At 44.9% G+C, this 18,077-nt stretch overlaps 1 protein-coding gene and 1 pseudogene across 2 annotated transcripts in view; both read left to right on the top strand.

Annotated features, from left to right (window-relative positions):
• The window catches only part of NOS1 (nitric oxide synthase 1), a 151,538-nt gene that overhangs the window by 101,891 nt on the left and 31,570 nt on the right, over window positions 1-18,077 (top strand). Inside the window, exons 16-21 of one of the 2 annotated variants that reach the window (XM_055236050.2) lie at window positions 395-453; window positions 2,820-2,921; window positions 4,977-5,093; window positions 10,349-10,523; window positions 14,511-14,649; window positions 15,240-15,318. In XM_055236050.2, coding sequence (XP_055092025.1) covers window positions 395-453; window positions 2,820-2,921; window positions 4,977-5,093; window positions 10,349-10,523; window positions 14,511-14,649; window positions 15,240-15,318 — 671 coding nt within the window. The remainder of the gene's footprint in view (window positions 1-394; window positions 454-2,819; window positions 2,922-4,976; window positions 5,094-10,348; window positions 10,524-14,510; window positions 14,650-15,239; window positions 15,319-18,077) is intronic. The other variant, XM_055236051.2, reaches the window with a different exon arrangement.
• Window positions 11,612-12,383, top strand: LOC129459369 (elongin-C-like; annotated as a pseudogene).

Here is an 18,077-nt window from a genome sequence, read left to right as displayed (position 1 = left end):
GTCTACTGGTGTCCACTAGTTAGCAAGTCCCTGGTGAAAATATAGTCACCTAAGTGAGCTATTTGTTTGCAATGGCTGCTCCTATCTTGAGCTTGGTGTCACCTGATGTAGATGAGGGACGTGGGTACAATATTTTTATAGAAGGAAGGCTCCAAAGGGAAGTTGTGTGCTGGGGGTAGGGAGTCTACACCTGTAGTCATTTAAATAGCAGGTGTATCCACTTTGTCTGTAACCCAGGCATTACTGTCCAGCCTGAGCCCCTGACCACGCCTGACAACCTGGCCTCCGGGCATCAGTCTCCTCTTTGACAGCCAGGACCCCAGACCCTCAGTGCCCGACCTGATTTCCCATGTACTAAGATGTGCTAATTTCACCCATATGTTTTGGCCTCCAGAAATTCGGCTGTGCTTTGATGGAAATGAGGCACCCCAACTCTGTGCAGGAAGAAAGGAAGTAAGTGAATGACCCCTCCGACGTCACCTGCCACCCCCTGAGGGTAACTGGACATTGACTTTTGGCACCTGGGGTTCACACTTGAGTTCTGGATGGTGGCTGTACTCTGAAGTCCATTTGTGATGGGTCTTAGTTGTGAGGTGTCTGCAGTCTACTGGGGCCAATATTTTGGTATCTGAGTCACTTCACAGCCTTATGCCCCAGTTTCCTTTTCTATCAAATAGAGATTATAGCACCTGCCTTGACTTTCTAATTAGTAAGAATCAAATCACAAACTAGATGTAAAAGCACTGTGTGCTGGGCGTGGTGACTCACGCCTGTAATCCCAGCACTTTGGGAGGCCGAGGCAGGCAGATCACGAGGTCAGGAGTTCGAGACCAGCCTGGCCAACATGGTGAAACCCTGTCTCTACTAATAATACAAAAATTAGGCGGGCATGGTGGTGCATGCATATAATCCCAGCTACTCAGGAGGCTGAGGCAGGAGAATCACTTGAACCTGGGAGGCAGAGGTTGCAGTGACCCAAGATCGCACCATTGCACTCCAGCCTGGGCAACAAGAGCAAAACTCCATCTCAAAAAAAAAGCACTGTGTAAATATTGTTCTTATTCTTTTTCCCTCTTTGGGAACCTACATTCAAAATCAGTGCAAGGCAGTCAGGCATGGTAGCACACACCTGTAGTCTCAGCTACTCTGGAGGCTGAGCCACAAGGATCACTTGACCCCAGGAATTCAAGGCCAGCCTGAACAGCCAGATCTGTCAAAAAAAAAAAAAAAAAAAAGTTAAAATCAAAGAATGGAACTTCTTTCCCTGGAAGCTTCCTGTCTGATGCTCACAGTGAAGTTGCAGCTAATCTAGAAGTTGAGTTCAAAAGATAAGATACCTTGTAAGACAAAACATGCCTGTAGTCAAAAATATGTTTGTAATGGAGCTGCATCTAATGTGGGATTGAGTTCTAAAGGTATTTGGTAAAGTAAAAAAGCATCTAATCAAACTTACCATTGATGGCTGGGCATGGTGGCTCATGCCCATAATCCCAGTGCTTTGGGAGGCTGAGGCAGGAGGATTGCTTGAGGCTTGAGGCCAGGAATTCAAACCAGCCTGGGCAATATAGCAAGATCCCATCTCTACAAAAAAATTAAAAATTAGCTGGGCATGGTAGTGTGCACCTGAAGTCCCAGCTACTCCAGAGGCTGAGGCAGGAGGATCAATTGAGCTTAGGGGGTTGAGGCTACAGTGAGCCATAATTGTACCACGGCACCCCAGCCTAGACAACAGAGCAAGACCCTGTCTCTAAAAAATAAAAATAAAAATAAATTTTTTGAGATGAAGTTTCAAAAACTCACCAAGGCTGGAGTGCAATGGCACGATCTCGGCTCACTGCAACCTCCGCCTCCTGGGTTCAAGCGACTCTGCAGCCTCAGCCTCCTGAGTAGCTGGGATTACAGGCACACGCCACCATGCCTGGCTAATTTTCGTACTTTTAGTAGAGACAGGCTTTCACCATGTTGGCCAGGCTGGTCTCGAACTCCTGACCTCAGGTGATCTGCCTGCCTCAGCCTCCCAAAGTGCTGGGATTACAGGCGTAAGCCACCACAGCCTGCCAAAAAAATTTTTTGTTAATTACCCTTGAAAAGCCCTTGCATCCCCCATAAGGTATAGGACACACAGTGTGTGCACACTGAGCTGCCTTTCATGAGGCCAACTCAGTATTTGCTCCAGCATGGAGCAAGCAGATCCCTGTGTCTTAAGGTGAACATCAAATGCTCTAGCTGGCTGGTGTTTATTGGCTGTGTTAAGCAGAAAATTCCTTCTGGGGCCAGGCACAGTGGCTCATGCCTCTAATCCCAGCATTTTGGGAGGCTGAGGCGAGAGGATCACCTGAGGTCAGAAGTTTGAGACCAGCCCGGCAAACATGGTGAAACCCATCTCTACTAAAAACATAAAAATCAGCTGGGCATGGTGGTGTGCGCCTGTAATCCCAGCTATTCAGGAGGCTGAGGCAGGAGAATCACTTGAGCCTGGGAGGCGGATGTTGCAGTGAGCCGAGATTGCACTACTGCACTCCAGGTTGGGCGACAGAGTGAGACTCCATCTCAAAAAAAAAAAAAAGGAAAACGGAAAATGCCTTCTGATTTTCTTTGTGCAGGGAACGTGCTGCCATATTCACATAAGTTTGGTACCCAGGAGACTGACCGTTGCTGAGTCCTTTGTGGTCAGCCCTGGTTCTACGCCCAACTCCAGCATCATAGTCCTCATTCTCCCTGCCCCTCCCCTTCCCACCCCATCCTAGATGGCCTCCCAGCAGGTTCCCTCTCACCCCTCCTTCAGGGAGAGATAGGGCACCATCGATTCTCCCCTCTAGGTACCCGGAACCCTTGCGTTTCTTTCCCCGTAAAGGGCCTCCCCTCCCCAGTGGTGACACAGAAGTCCACGGTCTGGCTGCAGCCCGTGACAGCCAGCGCAGGTAGTGTGCATGTGTGTACACGCAGGTGTGTGCGAGTGTATGCATGCACGCCCAATGCCTGAACATCCCAGGCCACACATCTAGGTCTCAAGGAGACCCGAGTTCTAACCTGAGCTGTGTCACTAACTCACTAAGTGACCTTGAGCACGTCACTTAACCCCTGTGGGCCTTGGTCTTTCTCATCTGCCAAATGGGGAGAAATTAGCTCTGCCCCACCCACTTCTGTGGCCTATTGGCAGGGTCAAAGGGTAATAACAAAAAGGAAAGCATTTGAAAAAACCTCCAACCTCGTACCAATGCACGTGCTGTTATTTTTACCCACAACCATCAACCATTCCTCCCACACTAACGACACAGCCACCCCCTGATATATTGCATGACTCAATGTGAGACTATTTTAGGGCAGAAAATACACTTACATATATTTAGAACTTTCCTGATGCTGGAGCGAAAACTTTAAAGAACATCCAGCTAAGAAACCCTGCTGCCAGAATGCACAATTTCTTTTCTTTTCTTCTTTTTCTCTCTTTTTTTCATTTTCTCATTTCTTTTTAATTTTTTTGTAATTAGATTTGTGTGTTGGGTTTGCTTCTTGAGTTTTGGGTTTTGTTTTGGAGTTTTGGTTGCTTGTTTGTTTGGTCTCAGATTTTTTGTTTGTTTCTGTTTGCTTTGTTTTGCCTTGCCTGAGAGCAGAACTTACCACTTTTAGAGGAAAACTGAGGAATTGGATTTTTTTTTAATCTCAAGGTTCCTGAGCCTCTCATGCTGAGATTTGAGTCCCGATGAAATCTTCCTTCACCTTCAAAATAATTTAATTTAAAAAATGCAATCTCTTTCCACGCCAGGTGTCAGTGCTGAACATTGTTCATATTTACTTGAAATATGAAACTTGACAGAGTCCTGAAATGTCTGAGGACCATAACTTTATGGAAGGACAGTATTGAATGGGATACTCCAGCACTGTCCAGAAGAACTTTCTAGAGAGATGTAAATGTTCTATATCTGTGCTGTCCACTATAGCAGCCACTAACCACACATGGCTCTGGAGCCCCGAAATGTGGCTGGTGCAAGTGACACCCTGCTATGACCCAGCGGTTCTCAAAGCTGAGTGCACATCAGAATCACCTAGGGAGGTTTGCAGTGTACCAACCACATTGACTTGTATTTAACTCAAATTAATTTAACTTTAGATAGCCACACTTAGCCAATGGCTGCCATCTTGGACAGCATGGTCTAGTTTCTAGCTACTTAAAGGGAAGTCTGGAGAACTGGCATCTCCTGGGAGCCTGTTAGAAACGCAGAACCCCAAGCCAGGTCCCAGAACTACTTAATCAGAATCTGCATTTTAAGGAAATCCCAGGATGATTCTTGTGCACATTAAAATTTGAGAAACAGCCCGGTGCGGTGGCTCACGCCTGTAATCCCAGCACTTTGGGAGGCTGAGGCAGGTGGATCACCTAAGGTCAGGAGTTCGAGACCAGCCTGGCCAATGTGGTGAAACCCTGTCTCTACTAAAAATGCGAAATTAGCTGGGCGTGTTGGCACATGCCTGTAATCCCAGCTACTTGGGAGGCTGAAGCGGGAGAATCACTTGAACCCGGGAGGCAGAGGTTGCAGTGAGACGAGGCCGTGCCATTGCACTCCAGCCCGGGCGATAAGAGTGAAACTCTGTCTCAAAAAAAATTTTTTTTTTTTTTTTTTTTTTTTTGAGAAACAAGAAAGCATGGTCTCATGGTTTAGGGGAGTAGTTAGTTCTGTTCCTGACTTCTTACTGATTAAATCATTTTAACTTTATGGGTCTCAGGTTTCCTGAGTTAAGCATGGCCAGAAACATTTTCAGTACTAGTAAGACCAAGTGCAGATGAACAGTTACCACTGTGGTGGACATGGGTAAGTTAGTAGATTATAGAAGAAGCCATGGGTGTTTTATGGTTTGACTCAACATACAAGAGAAGACCCTAGAATCAGGACTGGTCACTTGAAGATCCATCAAGGATGTTGACCTCAGGAGGGAGCTCCAGGCCAGAGCTCACAGGTTCTCTTTGGTTTTGGCAGGAGCTACAAGGTCCGATTCAACAGCGTCTCCTCCTACTCTGACTCCCAAAAATCATCAGGTGATGGGCCTGACCTCAGAGACAACTTTGAGAGTGCTGGACCCCTGGCCAATGTGAGGTGAGCAAGGGGATAAGGGGGTCGGGGGTCAGGGAAGACTAAGGCTCCTGGGGAGCTTGACCTAGTTACAAAGTGAGCTCTTCGTTGTGGGGAGGTAGTCTCCCTTCTATGTCCATTCATTTCTCATAAACCCAGCTGCATCCTGGCTGTCTGGGACCCCTCCCACCCATTAAGTCACATTGCCTGGTCTTCCTGTGCACCATTTTTTATCCTTTCTGTGACTTCTTTCCGTGTATACACTCCCTCAGAGCCCCATTACCCAAGATTCACCCCATTATTTGTGCTGAAGGATATCAATCCCTGGATATTGCTCAATGAGCTGCCCTTCCCAATAGCTACGGTGTATACTTAATAGAAGCTTCTGTAGACAACCTGCTATGACCCAGTGGTTCCCAATCCTGGAGGCTCCTCAAAATCACCTAGAGAGGTTTGCAGCGTACTAATACAATAACCAAGACCCATCTCCAGAGACTCTGATGGAATCGATCTAGAATTGGGCCCATGTGTTGCTTTTTTCTTTAAGTCTCTCCAGTTGACTCTAATGTGCAGTCAGATTTGACAAATACTGCCCTAACCTCACATTATCTCATGGCATAGTCACATACTATGAGATCATTTTAGGAGGCACATGGACAGATATTTTGTATTACAATAGTTGTGTATTCAGTTTAATGGGTTCTTGGAAGGAAAGAAAACTGGGATGTCAAACCCTTGGTTTCGTGGATATTGATCAAGACAAGACTGATGTGAGTTGCCCTGTAGGAAGAACCTTCAGGCCTGGCCACAAATCTCTCAGACCTTCACTAACTGAGCCTTCTCCGTAATTACTCAGAGCAATGCTTAGTAGATGATACAGATCACTGGTTTGCTAGCTATTGAAATATCTGTTATGTCCTCCAGGACGTTTTAAAATAGGCTTTACGTTTTAAAGCAATTTTAGGTTGACAGCAAAATGAGCAGAAAGTACAGAGAGTTCCCACATCCTCCTGTCCCTACACACGCACAGTCTCTCCTCCTATCAGCATCACACACCAGAGTGGTGCGTTTGTTAGGACTGATGTACCTATAATGACACATCATTATCAGCCACAGTCCATAGTTTACTTTAGGGTTCACTCTTGGTGTTGAACATTCTATAGGTTTTGACATCAGTACTTTTTTCAGCTCAACATTGAAACGTCAGTTCTGGAGTTTGACAGTCAGACCCATTTTTCCCTTATTAAGTCTATCATGGCAGGAGTTGGCAAACTAACACCTGTGAGCCAAATCCAGCCTGGTCACTGCATATTTTTTACAACCCGTGAGCTAATAATGGTTTTCTTACCGATGAACATTTGTAATTAGTTTGATGGTATAAAACATTACCTTTGAACCCCAGTAAAGAAAATGTTATTATTCTCTCCCAAAAAATGAATTCCAGTCTTCTCATAGTAGACCTGTGTTAAAGTATGCTTAATTGTTATTATTATGTTTTTAATTTTATCAGTTGAGAATGTTCAGGAATTTGTTTTCTTTCTTGTTTTGTAAGTACCTATGTAATAGCTTCAATTTTGCTTCTTGGCCTGTAAGCCTAAAAATATTTGCTGTCTGACCCCCACATATAAAAAGTTTGCCAATGCCAGGCACAGTGGCTCATGCCTGTAATCCCAGCACTTTGGGAGGCCAAGGCAGGCAGATCATTTGGGCTCAGTAGTTTGAGACCAGCCTGGGCAACATAGCAAAACCCCGTTTCCACTAAAAATATAAAAACTTAGCTGGGCATGGTGGCATGCACCTGTGGTCCCAGCTACTCTGGAGACTGAGGTGGGAAGATCGCTTGAGCCTGGGAGGCAGAGGTTACAGTGAGCCGAGATGGCGCCACTGCACTCCAGCCTGGACGATAGAGCAAAACTGTCTCAAAAAAAAAAGTTTGCCAAGACCAGGCACGGTGGCTCACGCCTACCATCCCAGCACTTTGGGAGGCCAAGGTGGGAGGATCACTTAAGCCCTGGAGTTTAAGACCAGCCTGGGCAACATATCGGGACCCTATCTCTACAAAAAAAAAAATGAAAAAGATTAATTGATTAGCTGGGCATAGTGGCACATGTCTTTAGTCCCAGCTACTTGGGAGGCTGTGGTGTGGGGATCGCATGAGCCTAGGAGATCAAGGCTACGGTGAGCCATGATCACACTACTGCTGCATTCCAGCCTGGATGATAGAGCGAGACCCTGTCTCAAAAAAAAAAAAAAAAAAGAGTTTGCCAACTCCTGGTTTCCAGGCTTAAAATAGGTATTTTGAAATCATAAGCTGAAGATTGTGATGGAAATGTGACTAGAAGTGACTGTAGTCTAGGTCCTCAGGCCCACCAAGAAGAATATTAATGAATCAACCGCCTGAATCATCATCTGTTGGTGAACACAAGAGTTGGGAGCCTTGGTCCATTGGGCTACTGTACCAAATACCATAAACTGGTGGCTTGTAAACAACAGAAATTTATTTCTCACAGTTCTAGAGGCTGGGAAGTCCAAGATCAAGGTGCCAGCAGATTCAGTGTCTGGTGAGGGCTCACTCTCTGGCTCATAGGTATTACCTTCCAGCTGTGTCCTTACATGGCAGAAGGGAAGAACTCTGGTCTCTTCAGCCCCTTATGAGGCACTAACCCCATTCATGAGGCTTCACCTTCATGACCTAATCATCTCCCAAAGGCCACTAATACCATGACATTGGGGATTAGGTTTCAACCTATGAATTTGGGGGAGACACAAACCTTCAGACCATAGGAGTGATGAGCTAGTGAGGAAAAATTAAAAGCAAGTTCAAAAACACAAATGAGTGATTGACAGTGTCAGTCGGAATCGAATATGGCAGACATCACAACATAAATCACAGAGATTCGGGAAACAACACCTTAACCAGAAGGCATGACTAGTGCTGGAAGTTCCCAGATCTGCACTGGGCTAAGGCTGAGGCAGGTGGCTTTGGGCAGGGTTTCCCTTTCCTGTCACCCCTCCAGTCAGTCCACACCCAGTCACCATCTCTGTCTACCTGTCAGGCCGCCACCCTGCAAGAAACGCATAATGTTTTTAGATCCACGAAGATCATTGGTTAGGAGTAAATGGCAGGCTGGGCACGGCGGCTCATGCCTGTAATCCCAGCACTATGGGAGGCCGAAGTGTGTGAGTCAGAAGTTTGACACCAGTATGACCAACATGGTGAAACCCCATCTCTAACAAAAATGCAAAAATTAGCCACGTGTGGTGGTGGGGGCCTGTAATCCCAGCTACTCTGGAGGCTGAGGTGGGAGAATTACTTGAACCTGGGAGGCAGAGGTTGCAGTGAGCCAAGATCACACCACTGCACTTCAGCTTGCGTGACAAGAGCAAAACTCTGTCTAAAAAAAAAAAAAAGAAGTAAATGGCAAAATGCTATCTAATCCCACATACTTTATTTGGAAAGGCTCTGGAATTCTAGGGAAAGGAGGGCAAGGAAGAAAAGGAAGATGAAATGATACAATATGAGTGTGGATTTGAGGGGAGTGTATATTAACCTACATTAACTTTCACCTGTGAGGCACCTGGACCCACCCCAAGTTCATACTCCAATGATGGAGAGTGCCTTTCCAACTTCTACCTTCTTCCTTCCTTCCCATCTCAATCTGTTACCATTTTGTCCCCATCATCCAAAAAAGAGATTCAGGGGCAGGGCCTGATCCTGTATGGAGTAGGTTAAGTAGCCCCACTCCATGGTTTATCTGAGGTGACAGTCTACAGCAGAACACTCTGACCTTAAAAACTGGGGCAAGATGGGGTATATTTGTCCCATTCGTGAACCTGTTGTTCCTGTCCCTGTGAGGTCTAGACCTACAGCCAAGACCAGGTTCTGGAAATGTAGCAGAAAGTGTCTGAAGGACTGTGTACCAGCCCTACAGGAGCCATCTAGGACACAGCCCTCTATTTTCCATACTTCAGTCAAAGTGTCCCCACCTCAACATAGAGAAATAGCTCATGAATTTGACCCCACTGGTTCAAGCACCAACATTTTCTTGGTGGCATCTATGCACAGAGGGTCTGTGAAGCAAATTAATTTCATAGACCTTACAAGGAATGGAACCAGAATATTTATAACTATTTCATCCCCTTTTAGAAGAACCTGTTTGATGTGTTGATGACAATTTCTTCTGGTCTTTTCATTAATACAAGTCCCTGAGGACCATTATATTATAGTTTCATTATCTTCATATTTAAAACTAATCTAGTTATGTCACTTGTAGAATTCAAGCCTTCCACTAGCATAGACTAATTTCCCCAATTGGTCCAGCTTAGAAGCATGCAAGAAACAGCCAGTGGTTCCAGGTCATTGCTATCCCTAACTCGTCCTCCTTAGAACCAATTAGAATATTCTCCTGATGATGGCGATACTTAGAAGAGACCAAAAGAAAGGAAGAGAAACCCTTGAGAGCCCTTAGGTTTCAAGTGCCCTTCCACAGATGAGCTTGGGGTTGCTTGACCACCAACAGCTAAACATTGTCCTTCTTGAGATACAAGATATATTAGTTCAGGCTGCCATAACAAAATACCACAGACTGAGTGGTATTGGCTGTAATTCTAGAACTCACAGACAGCTTAAAGAATAGAAATTTATTTTCTCATGGTACTGGAAGCCACAAGTCCAAGATCAAGGTGCTAGCAGGGCTGCTTTCTAGTGAGGTCACTCTTTCTGGCTTGCAGATGGCCACCTTCTTGCTATGTCCAGAGAGATAGAGAGAGAAAGGGAAGAGGGAGAGAGAGAAAGAGAGGGAGCTAGAGAGAGAAGAGAGAGGAGAGAGAGAGAGAGCACTCTGGTGTCTCTTCCTCTTCTTTTTCTTTTTTTTTTTTTTAGGCTGGAGTGCAGTGGCACTATCTCGGCTCACTGAAAGCTCCACCTCCCGGGTTCACACCATTCTCCTGCCTCAGCCTCCCAAGTAGCTGGGACTACAGGCGCCTGCCACCATGCCCGGCTAATTTTTTGTATTTTTAGTAGAGACGGGATTTCACCGTGTTAGCCAGGATCTTCCTCTTCTTATAAGGACACTAATCCTATCAGATCAGGGCTTTACCCTTATAACCTCATTTAACCTTAATTACCTCCTTAAAGGCCCTATCTCAAAATACAGTTGTAAGGAGATTAGAGTTTTAATATATGAAATTTGGGGGGACACAGTTTAGCCCATTACACCAGACACTCCCCACATTCCCCACAGTCCCTTAGCATGAACATTCTGTCGTCTCCTTGACAGGTTCTCAGTTTTTGGCCTCGGCTCACGAGCATACCCTCACTTTTGTGCCTTCGGACATGCTGTGGACACCCTCCTGGAAGAACTGGGAGGGGAGAGGATCCTGAAGATGAGGGAAGGGGATGAGCTCTGTGGGCAGGAAGAGGCTTTCAGGACCTGGGCCAAGAAGGTCTTCAAGGTAATCTGGATCTCATGGACCTATAGGAAGAAGTAATGCTCCCCATACCCCCAAAGACAGCACCTAAACCATCAAGAAGAGAATAAACTTGAGAGAACCCTCAGTACCTCTCCCATGTGTCCAGCCAAGATACAGCTTTAAACAGCTCAGACAAATTTGGGTGTCCTGAAAACACATATTTTCTACCCAGAATCCAACATTCTACATTATGGGCAAGGAGTTGGTCCATAAAAAAAATTATATAGAGTCTTGGAATGTCAGGGCTGGGAGGAAGCCATCCGTCACTCCCATTTGGTCTACAGGTACACAAAGAAAACATAGAGTTGGTCAACCAAACTAAACTTAAGATCTTGGCAGTCTACCAACTTTGACAAGCCTACCCCTCTTGTACTAGATCTTCACTAACCAATATGGTAGCCACTAGCCATGCATAGCCATTTAAATTTAAACTTAAACTAATTAAAATTCAATATGATGAATGGGTAAATAAAATGTGGTACATCAATGCAATGGAATATTCTTCACCCATAAAAAAGAATGAAGTGGTGATATATGCTACAACATGGATGGACCTTGAAAACTTTACGCTAAGTGGAAGAAGACAGTCACAAAAGAATATGTATTGCAGGATTCCATTTATGTAAAATGTCCAGAATCAGAAAATCCATAGAGACAGAAGGCAGGTTAGTGGTTGCTAGGGATTATGGGGATGGGAAATGGAAGTGACTGCTAATAGATAAAAAAGTTTTCCAGTGTGGGGGGGGTGATGAGAATGTTCTAGAAGCAGATAGTGGGAAGGGTTGCATAACCTTGTGGACGTTCTACATGCCACAGGATTGTGCATGTTTAAACAGTGAGTTGTATGTTATATGAATTACATTTATACCTATCTATATAGTACAAAATCAAATAAGGCTGGGCATGGTGGTTCATGCTTGTCATCCCAGCACTTTTGGAGGCGAGGGCAGGAGGATTGCTTGAGCCCAGGAGCTCAAGACCAGCCTGGGCGACATAGTGAGACCTCGTCTGCTTAAAAAAATAATTAATTAATTAAATTAAACAGGTTTAAAATCCCATTCCTGACTTCCTTCAGACAGAATAGAGCGACAGACTCTGCATCCCCACCTCACCAGGAAACTACTAAAGTTCCTGGGGAAGCAAAGTAGAATTTCATTAGAACATAATGGATGGAGAGGAGAAAGCCTATGGTGCCTGTGAAGTCCCTGGTGCCACGCATGTCTAATTGATACCTTCTGATGGTCAGGAACGTACTGTAAAAATAGAACATGTGCTAATATCAGGGATGATAAAAGCCAAGTTAAGTGGCCCAGGTCAGTTTGCTGAAAATAAAACAAATGAAGTTAATTTGAGAGAGCGAGTCCTATCCCTATATTACCAAAAATATACATGTTTTGTTTTGTTTTTGAGACAGAGTCTTGCTCTGTCACCCAGGCTGGAGTGCAGTGACACAATCTCGGCTCACTGCAACCTCCGCCTCCCGGGTTCAAGCAATTCTCCTGCCGCAGCCTCCCAAGTAGCTGGGACTACAGGCAGCTGCCGCCATGCCCAGCTAATTTTTTGTGTTTTAGTAGAGATGGGGTTTCACCGTGTTGCCCAGGCTGGTCATGAACTCCTGAGCTCAGTCAGTCTGCCTTCCGGGCCTCCCAAAATGCTGGGATTACAGGCGTGGCACGCATTTTACATACAACGTTCACTACAGTCACAGCTCCACTGAGATTCCAGAATCCCCAGTTATACCTGAAATTGCACTGGAACTGCTGATGGCTGTGAACTTCCTAGATTGTTAAATAAAATAAATTATAATAAACTGTTATCTTTCTTCAGTATTTAAAAAAAAAATCCCATTGCTCAGTTGCAGTAAGCACATTTTGTATGCTCAGTAGCCACAGGGGTAGGGGTTACCCTATTAGACAGTGCAGAACCTTTCCATCATGATAAGACATCCTATTGGCCAGAGCTGTTTTAAATTTAAGGCCACAGGAGAATAAATGAACCATGCATGGCCTTCTATGTGCATATGAGGAGGACTAAACTGGCCATTCTGGGGTGGGAGGTGGTAATGAATGTAGACTGTGCCAGTTTTACCCACTCCATCCTAGCCTTGGAATACATTCTCCTCAGCAACCCCAGGGGGAAGGGTACTATGCAACCTTCTGTCATTCAATTGGCACTTTTCATCCTGAAAGCAAATGCAGGTAGAGAGCAAATGGGGAAGCTGAGGTCCCTGGGCTATAAAGATTTCCAGGTGGGGAGGCCGTGTTCATCAGCCTGTTCCTGCATTTCCTCCCAGACAAAGAGAGATGAGATGATGGCTTTTTATACCCATTGGGATAATTCTGTTGCTTGATTTCCATCATCCAACCTTGACTGAGCAACTAGGAAGCAAGGCTTGTTAAAAGCCACTGTACCCTTTAGCCATCAACTTCCTGTCCTCCCATCCCACCCTCAGCTCTTGCAACCACGAATCTATTTCCTGTCTCTGTAGATTTCCCTGTGCTGGACATTTCGTATGAATGGAATCATATAATATGTGGTCTTTTGTGACTGACTTCTTTCACTTAGTATAATGTTTTCAAGGTTCATCCATGTCGTAGCATGTATCAGAACTTCATCCTTTTTTATAGCCAAATAATATTCCATTGTATGGATGTGTCAAATCTTGTTAATCCATTCATCCACTGATGAATATTTGGATTGTTTTGAAGTCAACGTGAGGTCAAACAATGGTAAAAACTACTCTTAAAAGTTATTATTTTGAATTATCTGTGGTTTTACCTTAAAAAGTAAATCAGGACATTGGCCGGGCATGGTGACTCGTGCCTGCAATCCCAGCACTTTGGGAGGCTGAGGCGGGCAAATTGCTTGAGGCCAGGAGCTTGAAACCAGCCTGGCCAACATGGCAAAACCCTGTCTCTACTAAAAATTAGCTGGGCGCGGTGCACATGCCTGTAATCCCACCTACCTGGGAGGCTGAGGCATGAGAATAACTTGAACCTGGGGAGGAGATCAAGGCTGCAGTGAGCCAAGATCACACCACTGCACTCCAGCCTGGGTGACAGTGAGATTCTGTCTTAAATAAATAAACAAATAAGGACAGCAATTCTTAGAATTGTTAAAATCGAAGAACAAGTGAGCTTGACCAAAAAAGAAAGAAAAATGTATTTGCAGTCATCCAGACATTCAATATGCTCTGCCTTTATATAATTCTTAAATATTTAGAGGAAGATGGATTGGGAAATTCCGAGATGTTTACTTTCTTCTTCAATGTTAAACCTCTACACACATCAGTTTTAGGAATAAATGACACAATAGAATTATATCTTAAGTACAGTTTAGGTCCTAAAGTCAATGTCAAATCTGACGTGTCCAGCACATCGCAGACACTCAAAATATATAGGATGGATGGATGGATAGATGAATGGATGGATGGATGCATGCATGCATGGAAAGATAGATGGATAGGTGGGTGGGTGGGTAGGTGGATGGAAGGATGGATGCATGGAAAGATGGATGAGTGGGTGGATAGATGGAAGGATGGGTGCATGGAAAGATGGATGGGTGGGTGGATGGATGGATGGATGGATGGATGGTTGGATGGATGGATGGATGGAAAGATGGATACATGGACGGGAGGGTGGAAACATAGATGAATGGAAGAGTAGATGAGTGGATGGGTGAATGGATAGAAGGAAGACAATGAAAGGGTAGAGGGAAGAAAGGAAGGGAAGGAAGAAGGGAAGGAGGGAAGGGTTACCGGATGGATGGATGGATGGCTGGCTGGCTGGATGGATGGATGGATGGATGCATGGATGGATGGATGGATGGATGGATGGATGGATGGATGGATGAATGGTTGGATAGATGGATGGATGGGTGAATGGAGAGATACATGCCATGACTTGGAGCTGTTGGAGAGGAGATCCGCTTGGCTGAAAGAGGTCACTGAAAGCCTTGTGTACACCACAGGCAGCCTGTGATGTCTTCTGTGTGGGAGATGATGTCAACATTGAAAAGGCGAACAATTCCCTCATCAGCAATGACCGCAGCTGGAAGAGAAACAAGTTCCGCCTCACCTATGTGGCCGAAGCTCCAGAACTCACACAAGGTACCTCCCACAACCCTTCCAGGGAGGCATTCATGACAATGGGGGAAAGGGAAGCGATCTCACCTCTGGAAGGTGCTTAGAGAAGATGGGCTTCATTGCTTTGATCTCCCTTTAGTGCAGTCCTACCAAAATGAATACTTTGCTGCTCTCCCACGCTCGGTAAAACAAGTGCTGGGAAATGTCTGTCTCTCTCTCTCTAGTAATATACTGTGTTCTTCCAAACCATCCTCTTCTCAACTTAATTCAACTATATTTTCTTTTTGTTTTGCACTACCCATAACCACCCCACCCATCCCAACCACTACCTGCCTCATCTCCTCTCTTCTGTCTCTCATTCTACTCCAGAGAGCAGTGGAAGTGTCAGTAGAGAGTGAATAAAATGCTGCAGAGTGTTTGTTTGTATTAATATTTGAGACGAGATCTCATTATGTTTCCCAGGCTGGTCTTGAACTTCTGGCCTCAAGTGATCCTCCCACCTCAGCCTCCTAAGTAGTTGGGATTATGGGTGTGAGCCACGTTGCCCCACCTGGGGAGTTTTTAATGGAACATTCAACCCCTTCTCAGGAAGACTGTCGTTTTTCTCCCCACAGGTCTATCCAATGTCCACAAAAAGCGAGTCTCAGCTGCCCGGCTCCTTAGCCGTCAAAACCTCCAGAGCCCTAAATCAAGGTAGGAACATCTTGGTTCACTGGGTTACCTACCTCTTCTCCCGAGTGCCCCCCACAATGAAGGACAAGCCCTGTGGACTCCAAGGACTGGCTGTTTTCCAATCATTGCAAAGTGACATAGAGACCCCCTTGCTGCTTTATAGTGTCTGGGGTTCCTGCTTTCCTTTTGCCCAGCTCCAACCTGAAGGAATGAGAAAAGGAGATGGTGTTGATCTCATGAAAAGAGGAAAGAAAAAGGTTTTCTGAGTAATTTTTAACAGTAGACCACACCCCTGTAGATTCGCTACATGTTCATTGTACCACAGCATCTTAGCTGGAAATCACTTAGTCCAAGTATTTCCTATTGTGGATAATTTTTTTAATGGAGTGCTAAAAAGTGGCTACCCACACTCTGCTTAAATTTCTTTGGGTTGATGGGAGGTTCATTACCTCACAAAACAGCCTACTCTGTGTTTTGAAGTCCTAAGTGTTAGAAATTAGCTTAATATCCAATATAACCAATATCTTTTTATCTAATGTAACCAAAGCATGTCTTCCTAGTACTTTATTTTAAACCCAGTTTTACTCTCTGGTGACACCTAAAATAAGTTTATTTCTTTCCAAATGAGAGACCTGGAAGTAGCCAACGACACTGACCAGTCTCCTGTGGGGCCTGATTCCTTCAAGTCATTCTTCCTAAGACATGGTTTCCCAAGCCTCTGGCTTTAGTAAAAGGACACACTCTGTCCTGCTGGAAATGTCACTCTCACCTGGTCACAGTGCAGTGGAGAGCATGTGATCACTGCCAAATGTGCTGAGGTTATTATTACCATCACCAATTTGAACAGGAGACGCTAATGCTGCCTGAGATCGCAGGCGTGGTTCTAATGGCCGTTCTGCTCTTCCATTAAAAGCGGTCACTGCTGTTCTTAGACATCACGTCTTCTCAAAATGATCACACCAGGTCTGCTCATCTCTCTGCTTGTATAAATAATTTTTCTAGCACTAATGAAAGTCTTTGCATAGATCCCTGTTGAATGGAATCTTTTTCACTTGGTAGTTACAGCAGAAGATATTTTCAAGTCTTGATTCTTTGCACAGCATAGTTCACTGCGCTGTGCTTCGTTCACCAGGTTACCCACCTCTGCTCCCAGGTGCCACCCACAATAAAGGACAAGCTCTTGTTGATTCCAAGGACTGGCTGTTTTCCAGTCATTGCAAAGTGCCATAAAGACCCCCTTGCTGCTCTGGGAACACAGGTGGGTAATCCGGTGAATGAAGCATAGTGCAGTGAACTATGCTGTGCAAAGAATCAAGACTTGAAAAGATCTTCTGTTGTAACTACAAAGTGAAAAACATTCCATTCAATGGGAACCAATGCAAAAACCTTCATTAGTGCTAGAAAAATTACTTGGCCAGGCACAGTGGCTCACACCTGTAATCCCAGCACCTTGAGAGGCCAAGGCGGGTGGATCACGAGGTCAGGAGTTTGAGACCAGCCTGACCAACATGGTGAAACCCTGTCTCTAATAAAAATACCAAAATTAGCCAGGTGTGGTTGTGGGGGCCTATAATCCCAGCTACTCAGGAAGCTGAGGCAGGCAAATCGCTGGAACCCAGGAGGCGGAGGCTGCAGTGAGCCAAGATTGCACCACTGCACTCCAGCCTGGGTGACAGAGTGATACTCTGTCTCAAAAAAAAAAAAAAAAAAAGAAAAGAAAAGAAAAGAAAAAGAAAAATTACTTATACAAGTAGAAAGATGGATGGACAGACCCAGTTTGATCAATTTGAGATGTGATGTCTAAGAGTAGGCTCTTGAGTTGAGCAGTCCTGGGTCCTAACTCCAGCTCTGCCATGCACTAGCTGTGCGGGCTTGGCCAAGTCATTTAGGTGGTCTGAGCCCCTGTCTCCTTACCTACAGAATGGGAATGATAGCTATGAAGATTGCTAATGTTTTTCTAGAGCTTTCTGTGTTCCAAGCACTGTGTTGAGTCCTCTGTCCAGGATCTTTTATAATTCTAATCAGCCTGGGCAGCAGGCACCCTTATCATACACATTTTAAATAGGAACAATGACAGCTAGAAAATACAAGTGACTTTCTCAAGGTCACACCGACCTGGTTATCTGACTCCAAAGTCAGTGTGCCAAATGGCTACACAGATGGCCTCACCAGCATTGCAAGGCTGCTGAGTATTAAAAATAAGCTACATAAAGCAACTAGCATATCATAGAGTCCCGGCAGTATTCCTTATCCATCCCTGCTTCATGTCACCTGCAAATTTAGTGTGAGTGCTTTCTATGTAATCTTCCAAACCTTTGATAAAAGTGATCAACAGAGCAGAGCCCCAGGGCTCTCATATTCTCTCTTAGATTCTCAAACATTAAAGAAATGGAGTGGGAAATTAATCTCTGAATAATTAGTTAAGTGCAATTCAGAGCATAATGGTCCCTGATATAGAGAGGGGCTCCGTATTTGAAATATATCTCTTACTACTTATTTTGGTCCTGTGGGAAGGGATGATTTAAGTAGCATTGCATGAGAAGGCCTAATAATCTACCGGAAATTTCTTTCAGCAACAAACTGTGAAAGACCAGCTTACAGAATTTACTCCAAAAGCCATAGTACATAAGTAGCAAGGAAACTTGCAAATGTTTTGATGCTAAGTGGAACCAAAAGTCCCAAAATCAGCCCCCACCCCCGCCAATCCAGGGGAGGCACCTGACTCTAAGCTACGGGTCTAAAAGTGACTAGCAAGAGAATAGTCCAAACAAGGTTAGAAC

Source organism: Symphalangus syndactylus, chromosome 13 (assembly GCF_028878055.3).
Source record: "Symphalangus syndactylus isolate Jambi chromosome 13, NHGRI_mSymSyn1-v2.1_pri, whole genome shotgun sequence".
NCBI classification, from domain to species: Eukaryota; Metazoa; Chordata; class Mammalia; order Primates; family Hylobatidae; genus Symphalangus; species Symphalangus syndactylus.
This window is presented reverse-complemented; position numbering and strand designations above follow the sequence as displayed.